Raw genomic sequence first — 23,479 nt, 5'->3', positions numbered from 1 at the left:
CTCGGCAACGTTGGTGAGTTTGCACGTGTTAGGTTATGGGTATTTCCCTGGGATTCCTCTGTCACGTGGCGTGGCGGTAACAATTGTTGCACAAATCTTCGATTTCTTAGCTGCATGGATAGGCTCATTCACGATCACAACTTGCTTGACCTTTAGTCGAATAATTTTTTCCTTCGCAATTCAATTTATCGTAGCTTACTTAAAATTTTGCACGCTGCTAAAAGTGGAATGAGTATCGCGACAGGCAACCATCACTTACTCGGCACTCGCGAGATCGAATTGCGTTTCACACTGCTGTAGTAATCTACGTTTGACTTTACCGATGATGTCGTTTAAGTGGTGGGTTCACCTGAGGTTTGAACGTATTCAATTATTCACATTATTGTTAAATCGATAAAATTCCAAAGGCTGGCATAACGTAACGTAATGAAATTGCATCTTATATTATGCATCATTTTCAATCTTTAAACAGCCAACAAATATTGATCAACTGCAGGCTTAGCTCGCTTAGAAAAATGCTAATTGGCATACAGGACGTTTTTAATCAATTTTACAAAAGGTTAATGTACCGATAGTCTGCCAAGATTTACTACAATATTAGGGTTGGCGGAATGCAACTGCGATACTATATTCTGAGTAGGCAGACTATGATACAAAAACATTTTGCTCCCAACAGGTAACCAACGAAAATGTAAGTCGGTGACCACGGCGCAAATGATGAAGAATGACGTGTGTTGGAAAAAATGGAGAATCGTTTAGATCGAATATAGGTAACCGGGTAGGTAGGTGGACGTTTTGGGACACGTCGCTGGACTTATGCATGCGTGTGTGAGTCTCTTTTCCGTTGGGTGGTTGCGTTGGGAAACAGGCAAGGGTAGGAAGGTTGCGATGTACCGTGATGTTACTAACTTTTATAATCCACAGCGTCAAACGATCACAGAAATTGTTTACCCAAATGACTCCGTATTCGAGTCTCTCGATCATTTGTGAGCATTTGAATATTAAAGAGATTGAATTTCCTATTTCTTGTCGCTTTGCAACCATTTTTCAATCGTCACTCAATTCAATTCAATTCAATTATTTAGTCATTAGCGACCATTATTGCATGAGGTTGATCTCTGTGATCGTCTGAATGAGCAAAACGCATCTCTGGACCATCTATCGCGTTCCGTGGTACGCTAGATGGAGAGAAATGCTGAGCTCGAAGACTTCGCGTCGAAGAGGACCGCCGACCGTCACGCCACACAATAATGCATGCCCTCCAGCCTCCCTCCCGATTTCGATTCGATTTATGATCTGAGAAGAACAATCCGCATAGCAATGTACCTAATTCAAAAAGATACAGATGTGGATTGGGTTTCTACAGAATTTTTGGGACAAGTCCCAGGTAATACAAATTTTTTGACAGTTTAATCTGTCGTGCCTTATTGCGCGTAGATTAATTACGAAAATTGGACGCAGCCTTTTGCGCGTAAATTAATAACGGGAATCGGACACGTCGTTTTACGCGTCGATTTTGTAAACAGTATATAAAAGAGTTACGTACTCTAAATGTACTGATCTTCCAACTCTTCGGTCAATTTTTTTACGAATAATAAAATTTTCAAGACCCACGGCGCCTTTTGCGCGTGGACTTGATGTCTTTCAGTTATGAGAGAAAGCGCAGCATTTGAAACCCGGCGCTCAACGCGCTGGTACAATAATCTCGGTAGTGTATAGTGATAGTGGAGAATCTTGGCGTAAGTATTTATGAAATATATCTGAAATGTACAGAAATACACGTTTAACTGATCGCATTATTTTCTGTTTTAGGACAACTAAACCAATTTCTTAACAAACGAACAGAAAACTGTAGAATGTTTAGTCGAAAAATATATTCACTTTAATAACTCAAAACAGAAAGAGATATCGATTTAAACAATTGAAAATGTTTCTTATTGATCAATACAATCAATAATCGAAGCAGCGAATAGTAAAGCGAATATCTTGTTGAACTCCACCTATTTTTTATGAGTGTATGGACTTGTGTGATTGCGCTAACCACATCTTCTTCTGTTTCAGCTAATCAAACTTTTTGTCTATTTCAGCCAATACAACTTTCAGTCTGTTTCAGTTAACCAAACCTTTTGTCTGTTTCAGCTAATCAAACTTTTTGTCTGTTTCAACTAATCAAACCTCTTGCCTGTTTCAGCTAATCTAATATTTGTCTGTTTCAGCTAGTCAAATCTTTTGTCTGTTTCAGCTAACCAAATTTTTTTTCTGCTTCGAGTAATTAAAATTTTTGACCATTTCAGCTAATCAAACCTTTTGTCTGTTCCAGCTAATAAAACTTGTTGTCTGTTTGAACTAATCAAACCTCTTGCCTGTTTCAGCTAATCTAATATTTGTCTGTTTCAGCTAATCAAATCTTTTGTCTGCTTCAGCTAACCAAATTTTTTTTCTGCTTCGAGTAATTAAAATTTTTGACCATTTCAGCCGATCAAACCTTTTGTCTGTTCCAGCTAATAAAACTTGTTGTCTGTTTGAACTAATCAAACCTCTTGCCTGTTTCAGCTAATCTAATATTTGTCTGTTTCAGCTAATCTAATATTTGTCTGTTTCAGCTAATCAAATCTTCTGTCTGTTGAAACTAACTAATTTATCTCTTTTTGGTTTATCATATTTTTTACTTATCTAAGCTAAGTATATTTTTGTCTGTATGGACATGTGTCACTAATTATATTTTCATCTGTTTCAGGTAAATGAGTTATTAACTATACTACTGAAAAATTAACGTTTCCATTTTTAGGCATAGGTCTGGTTCAGGTCTGATTTAGTTTCATTTATTTAGTGATTATCTCATACATCGTAAGAAAAAAAAACCCGTGCCCGAACATTTAAAGATAATCAGCGTTCGCTTATAAGATAAAAACAATCACCCTTTATATATAATTTAAACAACCATCTTCCATTGATAATTAAAACCGTCATCTTTAATCGATAATAAACAGTTAGCGGGTCATATTAACTGAAAAAGTTCGAACAAACTGCGAATATACGCAAGTAACAAATTGATTGGGAAAAACAGTTCACCATAATTAACACGTGAAACATTGTCATCCGCAATTTTTCGAAGAACGTAAGATCGATCTTGCTATTATTCTCCGTGGAGTAGGCCTACTGGGGAAACCACGTAAAAAAAAACGCACCGGGTGCTCTACCGCTTGCGGTGGTGTGGAAACGAGCATAAGTGAAATTATTTTCACTCGTCAAATACTAACAGATTGTAGTTTTTCAAATGACAATTTTATTCTTGCGTAAATTCAACTCATTGTCAATAAAACTCATACTTCCATAATGTGTAATGCATGTGAAATCGTAATATCTTCGGATTTCTCTAGTTTAGTCAGAGTGATTTCCACATAAATAAATTTTCTTTTTGATAAATTCCGTTTCTTAGTCAACGTCAACAAGGTGCACACATCTTTGGCAATTTCCACATTTTTCTACCCCGCTTAACCTTTCGCAGTCATTATTAGGGGTTACCGGAAAAGTGCTGAAATTCCGGATAAAATAGTATCGACTTTGTCGCTATACATATTTTCAAACTCGAAATACGTAACAATTAACACGGGCACTGCCATAAATGTATAATAAAGTGGACAGATATGAGTAATTATAATCTGGGTCTCTTGATAATAAATTTCTGAACAATCTTGGGCTTGGGGGTAGGCGGACAGATTCACAATCGAACCATGTAATATGAGTAGAAGTTGAAAAAAGGAACCCTGAACATTTAAAATTTTTTTTAATCACTTTTGTAATAACGATTACCTGAGGTGTATCAGGATGTGTTAGAGCGTAGACTCAAACATTAGTAACAATGGAGTATTACCTAATTTCCAAAAAATATATACAAGTAGTATTTTTTTGTAGAAAGGTCTGGGTTTTCCGCTGCAAATAAACTGCATTTTCAAAACACCACGGAAATCTAACCTCAGTTAAGAAATTCGTTTTATGTGTCAGCGGCACATTCTTTCGGAATAAAGGTATGAGCATTGACTGAAGATAAATATTAGTCTCTTCAGTTAACGGCACGAGTTAAGTATTAAACATATGTACAGAAATTACATAAGGTACATATAGGAACAACTGTATATTACTATTCTTTGATTAACTTCTTCGAATGTATCCCATCATTCGCATCAAGAAGAGGTTTCTAACTCTGTTAACAGTAAACCAGGTGCATGTTTATTGTGCATCTATTTAGATAACATTATTTTTGTCGATCCGATGGAGTTGGATTGACATTGCCGCATCTGGCCCAAATGAATTTACATCATTGAAAAGTATGCGGCGTCCTAACGGGATTATGTGAAAATTTCAGTCTGTTCTTGTTCGAGATTCCATAGGCAGAATAATATTCGACTCCGTATTATCTGGGTACATGTGGGTGAGCGATGGTAACATCAGTTCGTGTCGCTTTTACTTACCGACCACTTCCCGGATTGCTATCTCTCAACTCGCTGCCTCTCTATTGCCGTAGGGTAGCAAGCGCACATTTCGGTTAAAATCCTGATTGTGCGCAGCGCATTATCTTAAGTTTGAGAAGTTTGAGCGATAGAATATGGAAAAGCATTTGACAAGTGGATTGTGATTTTTATACTTTTGAGGGTCGTTTTTATTACGTGGTAGGGTCTCACTCGGAAGTGTAGCGGTAATAAAGTACAAAATACCACATTAATTATATGTTTAGTAAGACGCTATTAATACCGCAAAAATGCATACAGATACTATATATGTAGGTATTGATATTTATTACTGACGTATAATATCTGCTAAGTGAACGTGAGCGTAGATATATATTGTACTTATATAAGTACGTGTGAACATGCATGTATAAAAAGTGATGTAGACATATTATTGCTGCGTTTTAACGGTATCGCCGGATAGAGAAGACAAGTATTAGCTGCCTGAATATTTCACAGGCTGTTAATGGACAGACATTAATTTTTTACATGTCTACATCATCACCATCGTCGTCATTATCGTCATAGTCATCCGAAGTTTCATTAGGATCATCAGCTTGAGACAGACATTTATCACACCTGCATATGAATAGATAGAGTGAACTGAGAGCTTTCTGCCTAGAGTACCTGCTCCGCTCTAAGGCACAGTCATCCAAATAACTGATACAAATCTCTTCCTCCGGCCGTATGTCTCTGACTGCTTTAAGCACCAGAGTACTATTAGAGTAAGGAAATTCGACTATCGCGTTTGGCGCACAGCTGTGATTGGCAGCTGATTGAAGTTTGTAGAGACCTGAGCCTTCGTTATTCAAAAATGATCCGACGACTGTTGAAAATCACACAAGTACACCTCGTTTAATATAATATTTCAAATTATTGTAAATAAATATCAGAATATTCGAAAGTCTGAACGTTACCTTCTTCCATGTCATCGTAAATCCTATCAATCAATTTGTCAACTTCCATTCTTTTGTTCATAGGCAGTTCAAGTGCCGAAACGTTTCTTACCCATCGGCTAAAGGCACTTGTTCCAATACCCTGGCCATTGGTTCCAATTAGAGCCAAGATACTCCTAAATCCATCAGGAGTGAACCACTGAAATGACAGCGATTAGTTGCATCTTACACCCACTACAATGGACGTAACATTAACTGAATTTTGACATACATGTGCTACAGCCTCGTTGTTTAGAGCAGATTGTGCCATTTCTCTCAACATATCAATCTGGCCAACATATTTTTCTCCTAATAGATTGTGAGATATTTCTTGCGTTTCGTTAACGGCACGTCTACAAAATTGGCCAAAAGTATATAGGATCATTTCCTTATCTGAACATTGCTGAACCATTGAAACCATTCTAGCCAGTAACATTATAGTAGCCGTTTCCGGCGGATAATGCATCTGCTTCCATGCTTCGTTTAGTCTCACCAGAGGATGACTGTCACTTCCAGGATCGTTGCTGGACTTGTGGCACAAGTATTGGTGATACCTGTTGATTGTTTACTTTGTTAGATCATTTGCTTATCATAATAGTCGGACTGAAAACCAAAAGCCATTTCTGCAATCTACCTGCTAAGGCTCTCCTGCTGACATTCCGCCGAGCAGTATTTCACTCCGCAGTCTGGACAGGCTACAATTGATTCCTTCTTAGTTTGGCAGCACTCGGGATAAGGCAGGACTAAGTCTGGTTTGCCAGCAAGGCGTCTTGCATTTTCTTCCGCTGTTTCTAGCGGGCTCATGCAATTGTCACAGGCAGAGTATCCATACTCTGCATTCCATGAGAATTGGCAACAGACCACAGGCTTCTCTTGGAATATTTGTTCCCCTTCTTTGAATGATTTCAAAGAAAAGATGCCTTTACCCTGCAGCATAGAAGAAACTACTCTTAATATACAAATGTGTGAAATATCCGAGGGAGTAATAGAACAAAAATGATAATGTTTTAGAGAATGAAAGTGCGCCTTTGAAGTACAAGAAAATTGGTAAGATGGCAAATAATTGCAAAGTGACATACAATATCTGGCAAACTATTTTGGGAATGCCTCTGTTGCGAGCAGATTATTTCAACCGGTACTGGCCAGCTATGCATATCGAAAGGCTACACATATGTGCTGGGGAAAAAACAGGCATACTTGAATAACCGTAGCAAATGATAAATCTTAAAAAAAAGATTCCATACCTTTTCCTCGTCGATTATCCTGACTTCGAAACCATCGCCTTCCATTGTTGGGTTTAAATCTGTCACGTGTGAACGGAATTCTAAAAACAATACCAAACGTCACAAAGTCGAAATACCGGAAGATTTGATGTACTGATCAGATAAAGTTCGTTTTTTAAATCGCCTTTCTTTCTCGAATCGCAAGCCTAATTTATTTGATCGTCTTAAAATTAGTCGAACTCGTGGTTTTTTGTTCAACCCGTTTTCAACTGGTTGTCAGGTTATGTGTAAAAGTCGTATGCAGCAGAGTTGATCGTGAAATAAATTGAACGGTAATTCTGCTAAAGATGGTTAGCTTCACAAGTTTTTGATATGAGTAATAATCTCAGATCATAGTTGACATATCGCGGCCTACGTAAGAATTAATTTCAATTTATAAAAATAATTTCACTATTGAATTAGGCGTTTATTGAAAAAGTAAAAATGATCGTAAAATTATTTCAGAGATTTGAATCTCCTGCGCTTGGCCATATGCTCAAACTAAATCAACATACCAACTAATGCTATTTTCAGTGCGATAAACAATCTTTTATCTCTTTTGCACTTCCGAGTTCGTGATCAGCTCTACCTCTGTCCTAGGGAACTGTTAGCTCTGCCAGCTAATTTCGGAACGTACACAAGACAACGAGTAGATTCGAGGAGTCGTCGGAAGCGGAAAACCGGCCATAGTAGAATATCTGCGACGACGCTTTGGGCAGTGGATTGTGATCGTATCGAGGTGGTCCAGAATCCATAATTTCTGAGAAGTCGGTTATACATTACTGTGAGACGATATTCGTTTACACAATTCGACGTACTGCATCCTGCTTGTGCTGTGTTAAGATATGAACGGAACAATGGCCATGGTAAGAATATTTTTCTGGCGTTTCATCGAATACAGAATACCGTGAGGGACTCAGAGATCATCGGTCGTTTTGTCGGTGGGACGTTCGCGTTAGGATTTAGCATTATGGCGGTTATCTATTTTAACGCTAATTAGTCAACAATATTGTACCATAGAGCTTCGCCTGTTGAAGAATAGGATTTTCAGAGAAATGCCCACACTCTTTAGATCCTAGGCGTGAACTCTACGTCGATGTATTCTCGCCAAACATCGCATGAACTTTCACTGTCAATTGGGCCTATTAGTTTTTCAATATTAATTTGAATTCCAGGCACCACCTACCAACACTCAACAGCAAACCAACGCTGAGCCACCAGTTAAGAAACTCCGTACTGAAGGTAATACGATGTGCTAAGCCTGTCATCTTGAATCAGATATTACTTATCGTGGAAAAAATATAGCCTAATGTTTAGAGAGAAGTATATTAAAATACAGAAATTGTTAGGTAATGTATGAAAATACATACAGCATATAAGAATGAAATGGGCTCAACTGTTTACCGGTTTATTGCTCTATGGCCAAAATACAATACACCAGTTATAATAATACATACATGTAACATAGTGGTACAATGCACTTGTTGAAAAGAGAATGGTATGGCGATATGTCAACCAGATTTGGGCGATGGGCTCAAATAAAACTAATGTATGGTTGTCCTTCTGTTCTGAGATGTTACAGCGGAGAGACACAGTACAGAGTCTGCGGGCTGAGACTGAGCTGAGACTGAACGAAAGAAAGAAAGAAAGTACCCTTCGTTCGTTGAACAGAATCCGAGTTTCAAACTCCCTCCGACTACCTACGCAACGTCTAGTGCCGAGTACGCGGTACTCGATGCATATATAAATGTATATTAGCTAGGTCAGCACTCACCTTTAGGGTAGCTCGCAAACAAAGAATTTTCACAATCATGCTATCATGATTTTACCTGTGAATACTGAATGGAAGATTACAAAGTCCATTTACAATAACTCGAACAGTATGTCGATCTAGAGTCCTAGGTGAGGCAGGTAAGTTTTTAAGGACTTTGTAAAGAAAGATTCTACGAAGCGAGGAGCGGAGGGTATAATATTTTTTATTCTTAGGTAAAGCGTGTATAAAATTTCTCATAACAGGATTCTTAGCTAGAATAATCGGCTAGACGTTGTAGCCCTTGGCTCGGTGAGTCAGCTGACATAAGTTCCAGAAGGCAAAAAATAAGCAAAACAGACGGAAGTCCACTCAGAGAGTTCTCCTTTTGCTTTGTGCTTACAGATTACTGCCTCGCCTCGGTCCGTCGGATATATTGCGCGCGCAACCTTCATTGTTCAGCCCTGAGCTCTGTTAGCTGTTAAGTGAATGAAAATGAGCACACAAGCGGCAACCGTTGGCCAAAATGTCAAAGTAAACAAAAGAAATCTTAGAAGATACGTTACACGTGTTCTGATTTCTGTTTCAGAGACTAGCCCTACCAATTTGGTCACGAATGAAACCCAACAATTACATTTGTCGATAGGGTGGTTATATTAAGTTGGCCCCGCGTTCAGTCAAATGTTAAAAAAGCACGTACCATTGAAAATTGAATGACATTGTGCAGGGATAAGGGACACAACGCAGCTGTTAGCCTAGTAGAAGAATTTCATAGAATTCCACCGCCATGGGCATCATTACAGTTTTCATACCTCATTCGCAAAGAAAGTTAGAAGATCATCCACAAAACAAATTCATGAAATCAGTTCCAGAGAATAATATTAGCACTCGGTTAAAAGATATTAAGAAATGTCCATTATAGACCATTGAATTAGTTAGCGTGCAGTTTTAACCGTCAGTTTAATTTATTTCAACTGGAATTTTTGCAATTTGGTTTTGGATGGTGCGTGCGAAACGACTAGGGATTCTGTTCCCTAATTTGTCGATATAATATGACACGATTTATGTGTATGTGTATGCACATGCAGAAACATACCTGCATATTTAGTACATATATTTACGTGCATATATGTCTGTACTGCTACAAACGTCTAATTTTTGATCACATGAAAAATGCTATCGCGATTACTTTGACTGTTTTAATTTCTTTAAACTTACAGTTTGGCGGAAGGTCCGGGTCGGGGAGCTGCTGTGCACGGCAACGTTCCTTTTACCACCCTGTCTCCTATAATATAGCCAAAAATTGTTCAGTGTACTTTCAGACATGATTCGTCCATTCAATTTATATACAAATCTGGCTCACATCAGTATTCATTGCCACTCAAAATTGTTGAATGTTACGGTCAATAACAATTTTCAACAAAGATCTGTTTTCTTTCTTTGTAGTTTTTTCTTACTGAATTTAAATTCAAGTATCTAACAGCAACGTGCCGTATTCTTGGTCCATGTTTAATACAAAAAATAATAAATCAAGATGTTTATCGGTCATCTTGTCTTGAACTTATACCAACCAAACGATAGGATTGGCAATATATCTCCATGATTCCCAAATATTTCTGAAAAAGCCGACTATCGATAATGCTTCTACCTTCATGAAAATAATTATTCATTGATCAATTTTATTACGAATGGTACCAGTGAATCACATTATATGATGGTAGAAGTAGTAAAGGTGGTCCTGCATTAATTGAAAACACTCTAATCTGTTATTCTTTTATAGGAAATCCATCCGACTTCTTGCCAGGGCCTATATATGATCTGAATCAGACCGGTCAAGTCGTTGCCGGTAAGTTAAAGATAATACTGTTATCTTTGCATAAACATAGTTTTTCAGCAATCCCATCCATATTTATGTGTCTAACATTACCTCAAACAATTTCGCATAACTAACATTTTTTAGTAAATAATTTCGTTATTCTAATTTCTAAAAGTATGATGTATCAATATTTTGTGACAATAAAGTCGTTGAGTCCCTTTGGTCATTTCTTTTGGCCGAAGGTTGACTCCGTCCTCGTGGACGCTGTGCTGATAAGATCTGATATTTTTCTTAGTTGTTTAGAAAGTAAAAACATTGAGAAAACATTGTTCCTAATTTGCTTGTACTATTGATTATTCTGATCAGGTCCTGGGGCAAAGTACCTGAGCTTACCAGGTATTTTGGGAGCTGGCTTGCCCAAGATTACATCAGAACAGCAAGATGCGGTGAACAGAGCAAAAAAGTATGCAATGGAGCAGAGCATCAAGATGGTCCTGATGAAGCAGACTTTAGCTCACCAGCAACAGGTGAGACTGCAAAAAGTTTATGGCTCGGCAATCGGTTCGATACCTAAAGAGGTATTAAATGTTTTCTCCCTCCGTCAACCTACCTATATACATGCATTTCGAAAGAGATAAAATTATCATATTCAAGTTTACCCCTTGACAAGTTTTAGGCAAAAGTGAAAATGATAATAAGTTTCTTACAATTGAATGCATCATTGTTTCGATCAATTCGTTATTGCTAAAACAATTTGGAAATGGATGGCTATAGGTATGGTCTATAAAAAATTATGATAAGTTATTAGCAGGTCGCATGGTAACATGAATCAGAATAAAATTATACTTCTAAACCATCCAAATACTTGAATGACAAAGGGGTATCAGAAATGAGATTTTCTGTCATCAGGGCTGTTTTGTTTTTCTGTACCTCATTTTTACAAGAATTAATCATAATTATGCGTCACGCTCATTTCTCACAATATCATCACTGCGTTACAGGTATTATTTCGAGTGTAAAATGAAAATCAGCTAGTAATTTTTTGAATTTCGGCTGTTTGCACAAATTTAGAAAATACTTGGGTTTTCGGAAATTGCTAAAACATTTTGTTAAACATTCTGCTGCTTGCAATGTGAGAAAAAGATTTTTAGATTCTCTTTTCGAGTGACCAAAGGCTGATACTCTCTTGGTATGTAAATCCTATCACCAATCCGTCTGACGTGTATTAACACCTCTATTAAATTTGTGGATTCAGCACCCAGATCCCAGTACGTATAAAAATTAAATTAAACAACGAATGGTTTTTTGAATATAACTTTAAGTCTGATCAGTTGATTTTTTCTCCCCCGCAGAAGAATAAGTTGGTCCTGCGGCAGCAAGTATTATTGCTAATGTGCAGGTTAGTGTCAACTAAATCAAGGACAAACTCAATACTGCCTTACAATCAATCTTTCCCTTTCAACATTTCCCTAAATCGCAACTGTATACGAAATTAGAGTTTTTAATACCAGTCGGCGGGAGCAAAGCAGAGCAGAGCAGAGCCATACCAACGCAGAGAGGATTAGTTTTGCATGGGCTATGAGCGATTCGAGAAAGTATCATCTTACACCATTCTATCCTTGACTATTTGACTCTTATTCTCTATATGCAGCAAAGAATCTAACTTTTCTCATCTGTATTGATACCTACGGAAACGAAAAAATCACATCTCTCAGATTGTGTAATAGAGTTAATTTCTGTTCCACTTCTTCTGCTAGAACAATCTAAAGCATTGTATATAGCTGGAAAAAGTATTATGGATGATGATTAAAAGTTAATACCTGTATTATATGGGGAAAAAAGTACTTCTTTTTTCATTTTTCTTATCCCTATTTGATCATGGTCAAATTCTTTATGTTTCCTATTTCTGTTGTATACAATTTGACAACAATGCGCATATTGCCTGGTTGTTCTTTCAATGTTGATACTGGGCAGCACTTAGATATGGTAAAGTAAAGAAAGGAGAAGAATAGTCAAGGAAAGAGGTGGGAATGACAATGAGATTGGGGGATTTATGAAATGTGAACAAACGGTGGTGCAAGTAAGGGGGAGGGATACCAATAGAAGGCCTGTGGTCCTTTGTGTTGCAGCAAATGGCTAGTCAGCGGAATCAGGTGCAGAGACAGCAGGCTCTCGCCCTCATGTGCAGGTTTGTTTGTTCTTTGCCTTAGATTCCTCTGCCCTTCCTCACTCGCTTCCTTCTGCCTTCCTATTATCATCAACTGGTTTAAAACCATCCTTTTCCCTTCTATAACAATGCCCAACACTTATTTGCTTCGCCTTTGCTCCCAATCATAATTAACTATAAATCACCTCTTTCCTGCAATTACAATAACATCTCATACGTTCTAACTTTAGTCTTGTCAAAATTATGTTTCTAATTTAACACCAGAGGCAAACCGTTTGCATAATCGCGTTAAAAAAAGACAAATTATCTTTACTTTCTAGTTGTACTTATTAATATAGAAATTACAATACAAGATAACATCTGACAAATTAAATTAAATTCAGTAGAAACTCCGTCAAATCTTAACTGTTTGATATGTCATAACACTAAGTTCAAGAACAAGAGTAAAATTATGGTTAATCACTCTTGATACGTTATAATCAAAGTAATACAAATGAATGCCATGCCTCTGGCCTGTTAGTATATATTTGGCCAGCACATATCCAAGAACAAAAATTTACATCATTGTCCCATACCATACCAATAATTAATTTGGCAATACCTATCGCTACAACAGGGTCTACGTTGGAAGCATAAGCTTCGAGTTGAAGGAGGACACCATTCGTCAAGCTTTTCTTCCATTTGGCCCCATAAAATCAATAAATATGTCATGGGATCCTGTAACGCAGAAGCACAAAGGCTTTGCGTTTGTTGAATACGAGATTCCAGAGGCAGCCCAACTTGCATTAGAACAAATGAACGGTGTCATGATTGGAGGTCGTAATATCAAGGTACAGTTACACACCCTAAATCCAATTAACCTACTCCACTTATAAAGATTTTTGCGGCCATTATGCAGTTTTAATTAATTCTTACTCTTGGAATACAGGTAGTGGGACGCCCTTCAAACATGCCGCAGGCTCAGTCCGTCATAGATGAGATAACTGAGGAAAGTAAACACTACAACAGAATCTACATAGCGTCAATTCATCAAGATTTGACCGAAGATGACATAAAATCAGTGTTTGAAGCTTTCGGGCCGATCACTTACTGCAAACTTGCGCAAGGTAGTTCACCCCACAGACACAAAGGATACGGCTTCATTGAGTATGAGACGATGCAGTCAGCCTTGGAAGCAATAGCGTCTATGAACCTTTTTGATCTTGGTGGTCAGTACTTGAGGGTTGGCAGAGCCATAACACCACCAAATGCACTGATGGGACCTCCGAGCGGTACAAGTATGATGCCTACGGCTGCTGCAGTAGCTGCAGCTGCTGCTACGGCCAAAATACAAGCCATGGATGCAGTAGCGAGTAATGCTGTTGCTTTGGGTCTTACGAAATTGGGCACAAACACCCCACCCATAATAAACCAAGGTATTTACTATTTAAAACAATGTATCGATAGATGGACTGGAAAAATCAAGGCTAATATAGTTCGAAGATATTGCATACTGTTGATACGAATGAGTCTAAGTGTACCATATCGTTTTCAGCCCTACCTGGAATAGTAAGACCTGCAATAGCGACCACAACTATCATGGCACCTCCTACCATTGCCAGTGCCGTGGTTCCGGCTGTCATTCCACCACCCGGAATTGCTATTCCACAAACACTAACACGTCCACCAGCCATAATTCAACCTATTCCTGGTCAACCTACCGTTGTCATCCCACCACCAGCAGTTATCGCGCCAACTTCTGTAGGGGCTCCGCTTGTAAGTAGAAATACATGATAATAGTAATAATATATGGTCATTAGCATCGATCTTAGAATTCAGCTTAAATTCATATTATGCAGGTTGGTTTCTTTGGCTGTTAAATTGAGTCGATACTTTGAAGACATAAAGATAAATCATTGATTAACTGTTATGTACTTAATAGGTTCCAGTGACAACTGCTGCCAGCGTGGATGTCGTCAGGAGGGCTCAAGAACAGGCAGCACACCAGAAACAGCAAGAAGAATTGCAGAAGAAACTCTTGGAAGAAACTGAGCCGCAAACACTTCAACAGCAGGAGAACATGTCGATCAAGGGGCAGAGTGCTAGGCATCTTGTAATGCAAAAGCTTATGCGTAAAGTGGAATCAAGAGTTGTTATTTTAAGAAATATGGTCGCACCTGAGGATGTAGATGAGAGTTTGCAGGAAGAGATCCAAGATGAATGCTCGAAATTTGGCGTTGTTGAAAGAGTAATCATATACAACGAAAGACAATCAGAAGACGAGGAAGATGTCGAGATTATTGTCAAAATATTTGTCGAATTTTCACAAATGAGTGGTAGGTATTTATTTCATAGTTAATCGTCATGTTGTACGTAATATTGTTCATATGCATGCAAGTCATTGTAGCTTGCAATTAGTTGTGGCCGGTGTAAAACTGATAAAGAACACATCAAAATAATCAGTATCTTATCTGCAGATAATCCGTGCGGTAAATAGTAGACATACCAATGTGTGGCGAATACGAAACTGAACTGAACGTTTTGTATTTTTATTTCAGAAGCTGAAAGAGCCCGTGATTCACTGAATGGTCGGTATTTTGGCGGTCGACTGGTTAAAGGAGAGCTTTATGACCAGGCCTTATTTGACAACCATGATTTCTCTGGTTGACATGCACAATGGTGCTTGCTTTTGTCACCTGCATTGTAAATTATCAGACCGATACCTCCTGCCGCAGAAGAAGCTGAACAACAATCAACACTACTACACTACTTCGATTCGTATTTAATTCATAGAATTCATACTTGGTTTTCTCGTGGTATATGAGAAAATTTTTATTTGATACAGAGCGATAGGATTGATAGTTCAAGTTTCAGAGTTCATTTATGTATTGTGATTTAAATTTGTATTAAATCATTCTTGATTGACTGGGCAGACCTGCCGAAGTGGGCAGTATTCCGTTCAAGTTATCGATGACACGTCTATGCTGTAACCATGCACTCATTATCACGAGTGTAGCTGCAGTGAAACTATGAGTTAGATGCGATAAAGTTTACAAACGAGTAACGCAGATCGGGTGAGAAGCTTCACTGTGAGCCATACATATTTATCTTGACGTAAGAATTAGAATTTTTATTTTGTATATCGTGATGGATTCTCACACTTTGTAGTCAATCGAGTTTGTAATTGGTACGTAGATACATAATATTATACCATGTTGCTCGAATGTACTACACGCAATGTACGATGAGGTATACTTAACGTCAATAAATTGTTTTGCATTTTAAATAAATGTATTGATTACTAAACATCGTGATTCATCTTCAGAGTAAGGAAAGAGTATGAGGTAAAGTAAAAACGAAGGGGTTTCAATTATGCTTTCTATTGAAACAGAGTATTGACATGAATTTACTATGAACAATTGATTTCTACCAATCAACTCTCCTTTGTGACTGTACAAATTATTGAAGTTGAAGGATTCATCGCAAAAGTACAAATTATTGTGTACGATTGTTATATAACATGTACGTCATCGATAATTATATTATACACAGGCTACGAAAACAATCAGCAATCACATTCTAACAATTCGCTAGAGTATTAAACTAAAGTCATAACATTTTTCACTGGTTGCACTTGATTCACACTGAGTGTTATTTCTTCAGATTCCAAACAATAGCAGAAGTGGAATCTTAGGAAATGCACTTAGTGAGTATCCAGTGTAGCCAGTGGAAAACATTATACAAGCGCCTCTGAACATTACTCTTTGCTGTCCTTGAATCCTTCAGGATACTGATAGTCTTTATAAGTTGGGAATCCAATCGCCTCTGGCAGTGGTGCCGGTTTTGACTTTGAGGATCTTGTAGCTTCTAAAGCACTTTCCAATTCAGCTGCATTTTTCTTCTTAGTTTTCATCAGTGCCAGACTCTGCAATACTTCAGCATCTGACGGTGGTTCTTTTCTGCGATACCTTAGCCACGCTTCCCATTCAGCAGGTACTTCTTGCTGAAAGTCATCTTTGTTCACTGGTTCGAAGTAACGTGGTGGTTTTTTTTTTGAACTTGTGGAATGTAGCGGTGTTTCATAATACTTGGTACCAAAGTGATCAGTGCCTACTAGATCTCCTCTAAATCTACGTGGTTTAATCGACTCTATGAAATGTTTCCAGATTGTTTGAAAAACGCCCCGCGTCGGTTTACCTGCCATCTTAGTTCCTCGATATGTTGATGTATGTCTGCACCCTGCAAACCAATTTAAATCACTTATCGGTTGCAAGGCCTTTTGCTGGGGTATGTTAATATGTATTATGCGTCTTTGGCTGCAATAACCAAAAGCCCCACATTTTCGTTCTTAAACTTTCCCAGACCTGCTGAAGTTTCGGGGTTAAGTTGTAGAAAAACACTTGAAATTTGACATGTAGAAAGTCTGCATCACTGTAATAATTTCTACTCTACCCTTAAGAGATAACTTTGCGTGTACTGAGTGTCGCGAAGGAGTGAGAGAAGTATATGTTGGTATAATCTGTCTCTCTCGCTCTATACGTGATTGGATATATATATATATCAATCATATCGGCTGCATAGGCCTTTTCATCATGTGATGCGCGCAAGCGCAGCCGCCATGCTGAATTGGCGGTAATAACAAAAGTTTCGTACTGTTTTGTCCAACAATGGCTGGGAATGAAATAATATCTCCTCATTCAAATGAATTATTGGAAAAAACTATTGATGGTGCTTCACTAGTTTACAGCTCTGTGGAAGCACACAGTTGTGAACAATTAAAAAGGTGGTTGAAATGCCATGGGCGATCACAGCAAGGAAAAAAAAGTGTCCTGATTGAGAGGTTAAGTATCAATACTTGTTTACACTGTTGTAAAAAATTAATGGAAATAAATAACAATAATAATTTTCGTTAATTAATGATATCAATCAACTATTAGTATTTGCAATAACATCTCAATTAACAAATAATGACTATTATAATTAATAAAATAAATAATTAAATATTTTGATGATCAACATGACATTTTGAAATGAGTTTACATTTTAAAGACAACATTACTTTTCAATTCTAAATAAATAAATTAATAAATAAAAAAAAGGTAATGTTGACAAAATGTATACAAAGATATTTAAATTTTGTAAATGTGTAATTTTTTTTTTATTTGTCAATATATCATTTGTTATAATTTTATTGCTTAAAGTTCTTTAATTTCTGCTAGATTTCAGTCATTAATTTTGAATCATGTACTGTAGTATTATATATGACAAAAATATTATGCAATAACAGTTAATATGTATGTATACTAAAAGAAATCCATTTTTCAGGGTGAAAAATGCATTAGACAATAACATACACGTTGATCCTAATGTCGACAAGGGGAAGTGGCTGGATATTCTACAGAAATGTGATCCGAATAAAAACGTACCACAAATTCAAACAACTAATTACCCTCAAATTTGGCAACCATTTCCCACACAAGATGTGCCCAAGAATTTTAACTATGGTTCCATATATCATTATTTAGTGACGTCATGTATTGATGAAGGTAGCAATGACAGTGATAATGAAAATTTTGATAGCAACAACTGTCCTAAAGATGATTTTAGTACTTCCAAGTCACTAAAACGAGGAAAATTGTACGTTGAGAGCGGCCACGTTTTTGATATTTTTAACGGTGTTACTGCGAATAAAATGTTCTGTATGAAGTGCAAAGTCCACGCATCTTATAAAATAAAAGAAATTCATAGCGTTTCTGTGATGATAGATCCTTTGAATGCTCGAGTTATTCACGGTACTTGTGATTGTAAAGCTTCAAGTATGGGTCGCTGCTCGCATGTTGCTGCGTTATTATATATCTTATTAAATTTTGTGGATGATACTGACGAAGATAGTTTACCTTGCACGAGCAAATTATGCACCTGGAATCAAGGTCGAAAAAAAAAAGAAGCACATAAGGCTGATGAAATGCAGTATAAAAATAAAATCGATACCAGAAAACGTAGATCATATGATCCTGGCAGAAGTTTATCCAAGCCGGTGGACAAGCAAAAAATTAATTGTTTATTGTGTGATTTACAATCTATAAATGCAAATCAGAAAGTTCCTTCAATGTGGCAACTGTTATTACAACCACAATATGATGATTACGACCTGGATAAACCAAGAAAAAGTCACTTAAAAACATTGGTTTATAGATTAACTACTAATGTGTATAATAATAACCATGGACCTATTGACATAACATCGGGAGTTCAAGGTGAAAATGATAAATGGTGGCAATTTCGCAAAATATTAATTACAGCTTCCAAAATTAAACTATTTAGTACAGAGAAAACAAAAGATCAAATCTTTAACCTAGTCAATTCTCATTTGTGGACTAATAAAAAAATCATGACTGCAGCTATTCACTATGGCCAAGTACATGAAGAAATTGCGCGTCAGAAGTATAAGAATTTCACTTCCAAAAAATTTTCTTATATAGTTGAAGATTCTGGCCTATGGGTCAATTCCAAGTTTCCAGGCATAGGAGCATCACCTGATGGCTTAGTAACGGATCCTTTGAAGAACACAAAAGGCGTGTTGGAAATTAAATGTCCAAAAATATTGGAAAAATTTAAGCCAGCTGATTTACATGTACTAACGCCACAGCAACGTAATTCATTCTGCTGTACTTCAGTCAATAATACTACGATGAAGTTAAGACGAACTCACCAGTATTATTATCAAGTACAAACTCAAATGGCGATCACAGAAAGATCGTGGTGTGATTTCGTGATTTGGACTCCACAGGGTTATCACGTAGAAAAAATCTTTTACGATAAAAACTTCATTGAGCCCATACTTGAACATGTTAGTGCTTTTCATCAAAATATTTTGGCTCCTGAATATTTTGAAATGAGGATCCCACGGCGATTAATACCCTTTGACTTATCTACATGAATTACATCTTATGCCAAAGCATTTTAAAGAAGATACATATACATATATTGTTTTTATTATTTATTATCTCTTATTACATAGAAAAAAAGTGCATAATTGTTACAAAATATATTAAATAAGTAAAGTATATTTTTGCAATAATATGGTTATATAATAATTACAAAGTTCTTTATAAAAATAGATTATCTATTTAGTGCACGAACGAAATAGATTAATATTGTTATTAAACGAATTAAAAAGTTTATAAAATATGAATTAATAAGTTCATAAAATTATTTCTATTTACAATTTTTTTTTCCTTTACTTTTTACGATATAATGGTCCTACTCTTGTTCATCGAAAACTAAAGGTGTTTGAAAATTAACTAAACATGCACAGACAAATATAATTTGTGACATTAAAGTACGCATATTTAACGGCAAAACTGTTTGAAGAAGTCGGAATTTTTTTATACGCCCAATAACATGCTCAACATATATGCGTTGTTTTGCAATTTTTTTTGTTAACATCTCCTCTTGTGGAGTTAAACGATCGCGTCCATTCAAAAATGGAGGAATATTCAAATGTGCTTGCTTTGCTTCAACTATATCGTGAACGGTGAAACCTCGATCTGCAAGTACCACATCTCCAGGTTGCAACAAGTCTGCAATTTTGGATCGCTTAAATATTTCAGGATCTGATATTGAACCCTCGAATACATCAGATACAAAACTAATGCAACCATTTGGAGTGCAGCCAATCAATACTTTAAAAGTCGTATGAGCTTTATAACTTGAATATAAATTACCTTGGTGTTCAAAATTCGTTGGCGATTGACAAAAAAACTCGGCACAATCAACAATAACTCGAATGTTTTTTATAGACCTAAATATTTTTGGTAATGTTTCAGCTATCGTTTTTCTAGATGGAAACATAAATGGCTTTAATTGAGTAGTAAATTCATTATGCAAAAAATAAATCCAAGTTGTACATATTTTTGAGACAAACCCTGTAGAAACATCGAACTTGTAAGCTAAATCTTCTATTAAATATCCCATGCGTAATCTTAATAACACCAGAATTAACTGTTGCATTGATGTCAACTTGTATTTATTACTATTTTCACAAGATTTATTTTTTGTCTCTCGATTACCCCAATATTCTAAGTTGTCACAAGCTGGACTCAAAAATCTATGCAAAGCTAGAATTTGCTCAAAATTCAGACTTGTATAAAATATACATTTTTTTTCATCAATGCGTATAGCATTTACAAACTTTTCCACAGCTGAATTTTTTTGCAACTTCACCTGAACACTTTTATTACGCATCTTTATACTGTCGGTTTGAATTTCTATCGTTGTAAATTTGTTAGTTCCCTCACAGTTAGTTTCTTCCTCCAGTATTCTCATCTCTGCTGATTGATCTGGTAAAATTTGTTGAATAAAACAAGCAGTATCATCAGGAACATTGAAAATCTTTTCATGGGCCGTAGATTTCTACAATAAAAGAAAAAAGTTTTTTTATTTAAATCTATACGATTTTATTATTATAATATTTATACTCAACCTGTGCAACCGTCGAAATGTTGTTTATTTTCGTTTTTTCTGATTCATTCTCTCCTTCCATAGCAGCTCTTTTATATTTTTCAAATAGACTGGTTCTAACTTTGACTACCTATGAATTATTTTGAGGTTATAACTCCGAAAATCATATTGTTGTATAAATAATCATGCATTACCTTATCGATTGATTTATCAATTTGTTGAAATTCTTGGTAGCTTAAAGGATCAGGATTCTTCTCAGTTGGACCACTTTCTCCATGAAAATGTAGTGAACAAATATAAGTATCCTTAGTCACATCATCGATTGATCTAAAACCTCTGTCACTTCGGCCACATTTTTTTACCCACAATTCACATTTTGCACATTTTGCACATGGTTTAATATGTAATTTGCTTGAGGATTTGATAATTTTTTTGCGATACTCTAGACAAGGCTTTGGAAAATTTATAAAATAATATGTATTGCCTTTGAATGAATTATACCGTGTGTCACTTTTACATACTCCATAACAACACCGTTTTGTTGTTCCTTTTCGTACAGATAACATGATTACAATCAGTTGCAAAAATTTATTTCTCAATAGTGACACTTATTACTTTAATTTTTTTTCCTGTTTGTATATTAATATACCTTAATTAATATTTATTTGCTTTTATTTTCTAGACGCGGGCACTTTAACATGCTTGTTTACAAAAAACAGTACGAAAAACATGGCTGATCTTGACGCATGCGCACAAAAAAAAATTTTGATGAAAAGGCCTATTTTTCGCGAGGTCGATGGGATAGGTAGCTCCCTCCAGTAGTAGGTATGCTTTAAGTATACCTATGCTCTAGAGACTGTACTACGGGACTCTACCTGGAACTCATATAGGTATGTAATACTACTGGAACTACAGGTTCCTTTGGTATATTTCAGTGATCTGCAGCGACGGCTACGCGAAAATGAGACCAAATTAGACCCAATCGAAGCAAGAGAGATGAAAACGGCTCCGTGACTGTAGACTATTTACTACTCGTGCTGTCCGACACCGTTGCCAGACTCGCCAGAGTCACCAGAGTAAAGTTGAGTGGGAGATACACAATGATGCGTAAAGAATGTCGTTACAAGCACGGATTACATAAATTTAACCAAAAATTTACAGTACCCAGCTGCTCGACGGCTTGTGATTAATATTAGAATAAACAGAATCAATACAATTCTCTTGATTTCTCACGTAGAGCTGCTGCTACCTTGGACTCTGCTAAGCTACGATGCAGATTGCTACTGCGAACGAATCTGCAGGATTTACGCTCAAATAAGTGTCTGTTTACCGAAGAACAAGCTATGATGTAGTGTATGTGAATTGGATTATATATTTATATGCATATTTTCGAGTTATCGAATTATGCGATTGAAACAATTTATATTGGAAATTAGTGAGCTTATACAAAAATTTTTTTGTGAATATTACAATCGAGAAATGTCGAACCACCTGTACACTACATCTTTACTTGCAAATTATACATTAACCTAACCGATTATCGGAATCGTTCGAGCGTTTGATGTCCGTGGACTATAACAGGATTTTCTTCGTAGGGCTTCGCAGGCTATGCGATAATTTAATAATATAACATACGAGAAATGAGCTGTAACGCGTCTGCTCCAAGAAGTGAAGAATCGAGCTTCGGCAACTAGTCTGCGTCTGATTTCCGAGAATTTTATTTTGCTTGAAGACAACAGTTGACAAAATATCATCCACAACAATAACTACGAATACGAATTCGTACATACAGCAGCGCATCACAGTCAGAAATAGAATAAATGTATACATATATACTCCGCAGATGATACCTACGTACGTTGTTGACACGCGACACGACGTTTGCATGCACCTGAATTTTTATTATTCCTTCTCTTTTCTATCTATACATACAGTCTTTGGTTGCCGACTGATTGTCCATGGCGATGGCGGGTGGGGGGCTGAAAGGCGGTATGTATCGTGGCAATAGCCAGTCTTGATATTCCTTGGGAGTACATGCGTACCGATTTACGGATACTGCACGTTGACCGTGCAATTGCTAGAAACAGCAATAGCCATCGGTGACTAGCCTGACAATTTAACCCTCGATAAATACGCGCGTTAGTTTAAAGTTGAACGAAGGTTGGGTACGGTGCGCCCCCCCCCCCCTGCTGCCTCGTACGTACGCATACACACACAATGTACAATACACTCCATGGTTGAACATGGGTGGATCAGCGGTTTACGTCACTTCCAGGCGTGGTGTGTCCGTGTCTCTTTGAGAGTCGTGTGTGCGCTGAAAATGGCCGTGTTTTAACCAGATTTATCAAGCCATATAATTTCAAACGTAAATTTTTCCCGCTTATCTCGCTTGCCGTTTCGTATTGAAACTGGTTCTATTCTGTGATATTACTTCAATATTGTTGTACACCGAGTGTCATTTATTCAGTGCCGTGCCTTCGACAGGCTGCTGGATAAGATGACTATTGGTACCGATTGGTCGATTAGGTGAGCGACTGTGTTACATACAGATTTTGGTACTATTTTCACTATATTTTTGCAGCCTTTCACTGAAATATAA

The 23,479-nt window shown here is 36.8% G+C and overlaps 5 protein-coding genes across 24 annotated transcripts in view; 2 read left to right on the top strand and 3 right to left on the bottom strand.

Moving 5' to 3' along the window:
* Window positions 1-4,630: 4,630 nt before the first annotated feature.
* Smyd5 (SET and MYND domain containing, class 5) lies at window positions 4,631-7,365 on the bottom strand. The gene is made up of 6 exons (XM_046628973.2): window positions 7,221-7,365; window positions 6,688-6,767; window positions 6,078-6,370; window positions 5,676-5,997; window positions 5,426-5,603; window positions 4,631-5,334 (listed from the first exon to the last, which is right to left on the bottom strand). Exons 2-6 carry the CDS (start codon window positions 6,730-6,732, stop codon window positions 4,994-4,996), a joined length of 1,179 nt encoding a protein of 392 aa, XP_046484929.1. The 5' UTR covers window positions 6,733-6,767; window positions 7,221-7,365; the 3' UTR covers window positions 4,631-4,993.
* Window positions 7,361-16,584, top strand: hfp (Poly(U)-binding-splicing factor hfp). 10 transcript variants are annotated; one of them, XM_046628953.2, is made up of 11 exons: window positions 7,361-7,571; window positions 7,881-7,947; window positions 8,288-8,426; window positions 8,861-10,301; window positions 10,638-10,849; window positions 12,401-12,459; window positions 13,055-13,268; window positions 13,367-13,853; window positions 13,973-14,193; window positions 14,360-14,753; window positions 14,976-16,584. In XM_046628953.2, exons 5-11 carry the CDS (start codon window positions 10,742-10,744, stop codon window positions 15,083-15,085), a joined length of 1,593 nt encoding a protein of 530 aa, XP_046484909.1. In that variant the 5' UTR covers window positions 7,361-7,571; window positions 7,881-7,947; window positions 8,288-8,426; window positions 8,861-10,301; window positions 10,638-10,741; the 3' UTR covers window positions 15,086-16,584. The 10 variants fall into 10 exon arrangements, with proteins under 10 accessions (XP_046484909.1, XP_046484908.1, XP_046484910.1 ...); XM_046628952.2 differs by having other exon boundaries at window positions 8,288-8,433; XM_046628954.2 differs by having other exon boundaries at window positions 8,288-8,989; window positions 10,236-10,301.
* LOC124220304 (NADH dehydrogenase [ubiquinone] 1 alpha subcomplex assembly factor 2) lies at window positions 15,782-23,011 on the bottom strand. 2 transcript variants are annotated; one of them, XM_046628996.1, is made up of 3 exons: window positions 22,735-22,782; window positions 16,615-16,656; window positions 15,782-16,420 (listed from the first exon to the last, which is right to left on the bottom strand). In XM_046628996.1, exons 1-3 carry the CDS (start codon window positions 22,765-22,767, stop codon window positions 16,175-16,177), a joined length of 321 nt encoding a protein of 106 aa, XP_046484952.1. In that variant the 5' UTR covers window positions 22,768-22,782; the 3' UTR covers window positions 15,782-16,174. The 2 variants fall into 2 exon arrangements, with proteins under 2 accessions (XP_046484952.1, XP_046484943.1); XM_046628987.2 differs by lacking the exon at window positions 22,735-22,782 and adding an exon at window positions 22,813-23,011 and having other exon boundaries at window positions 15,782-16,656.
* Window positions 19,454-21,656, bottom strand: LOC124220291 (uncharacterized). Of its 2 annotated transcripts, XM_046628960.2 has the most exons (4): window positions 21,075-21,656; window positions 20,903-21,010; window positions 20,145-20,832; window positions 19,454-20,000 (listed from the first exon to the last, which is right to left on the bottom strand). In XM_046628960.2, the coding sequence occupies exons 1-4, from the start codon at window positions 21,444-21,446 to the stop codon at window positions 19,681-19,683; spliced, it is 1,488 nt and encodes a 495-aa protein (XP_046484916.1). In that variant the 5' UTR covers window positions 21,447-21,656; the 3' UTR covers window positions 19,454-19,680. The 2 variants fall into 2 exon arrangements, with proteins under 2 accessions (XP_046484916.1, XP_046484915.1); XM_046628959.2 differs by having other exon boundaries at window positions 19,459-20,832.
* Slik (Sterile20-like kinase) overlaps window positions 22,136-23,479 on the top strand; it is a 16,508-nt gene continuing 15,164 nt past the window's right edge. For 6 of the 9 annotated variants that reach the window (XR_006883560.2, XM_046628931.2, XM_046628930.2 and 3 more), the window contains exon 1: window positions 23,149-23,406. The gene's annotated coding sequence lies outside the window, so the exon portion shown is untranslated. The other 3 variants (XM_046628926.2, XM_069136276.1, XM_046628925.2) reach the window with 3 other exon arrangements.

This window comes from Neodiprion pinetum, chromosome 5 (genome assembly GCF_021155775.2).
Source record: "Neodiprion pinetum isolate iyNeoPine1 chromosome 5, iyNeoPine1.2, whole genome shotgun sequence".
NCBI lineage: Eukaryota > Metazoa > Arthropoda > Insecta > Hymenoptera > Diprionidae > Neodiprion > Neodiprion pinetum.
This window is presented reverse-complemented; position numbering and strand designations above follow the sequence as displayed.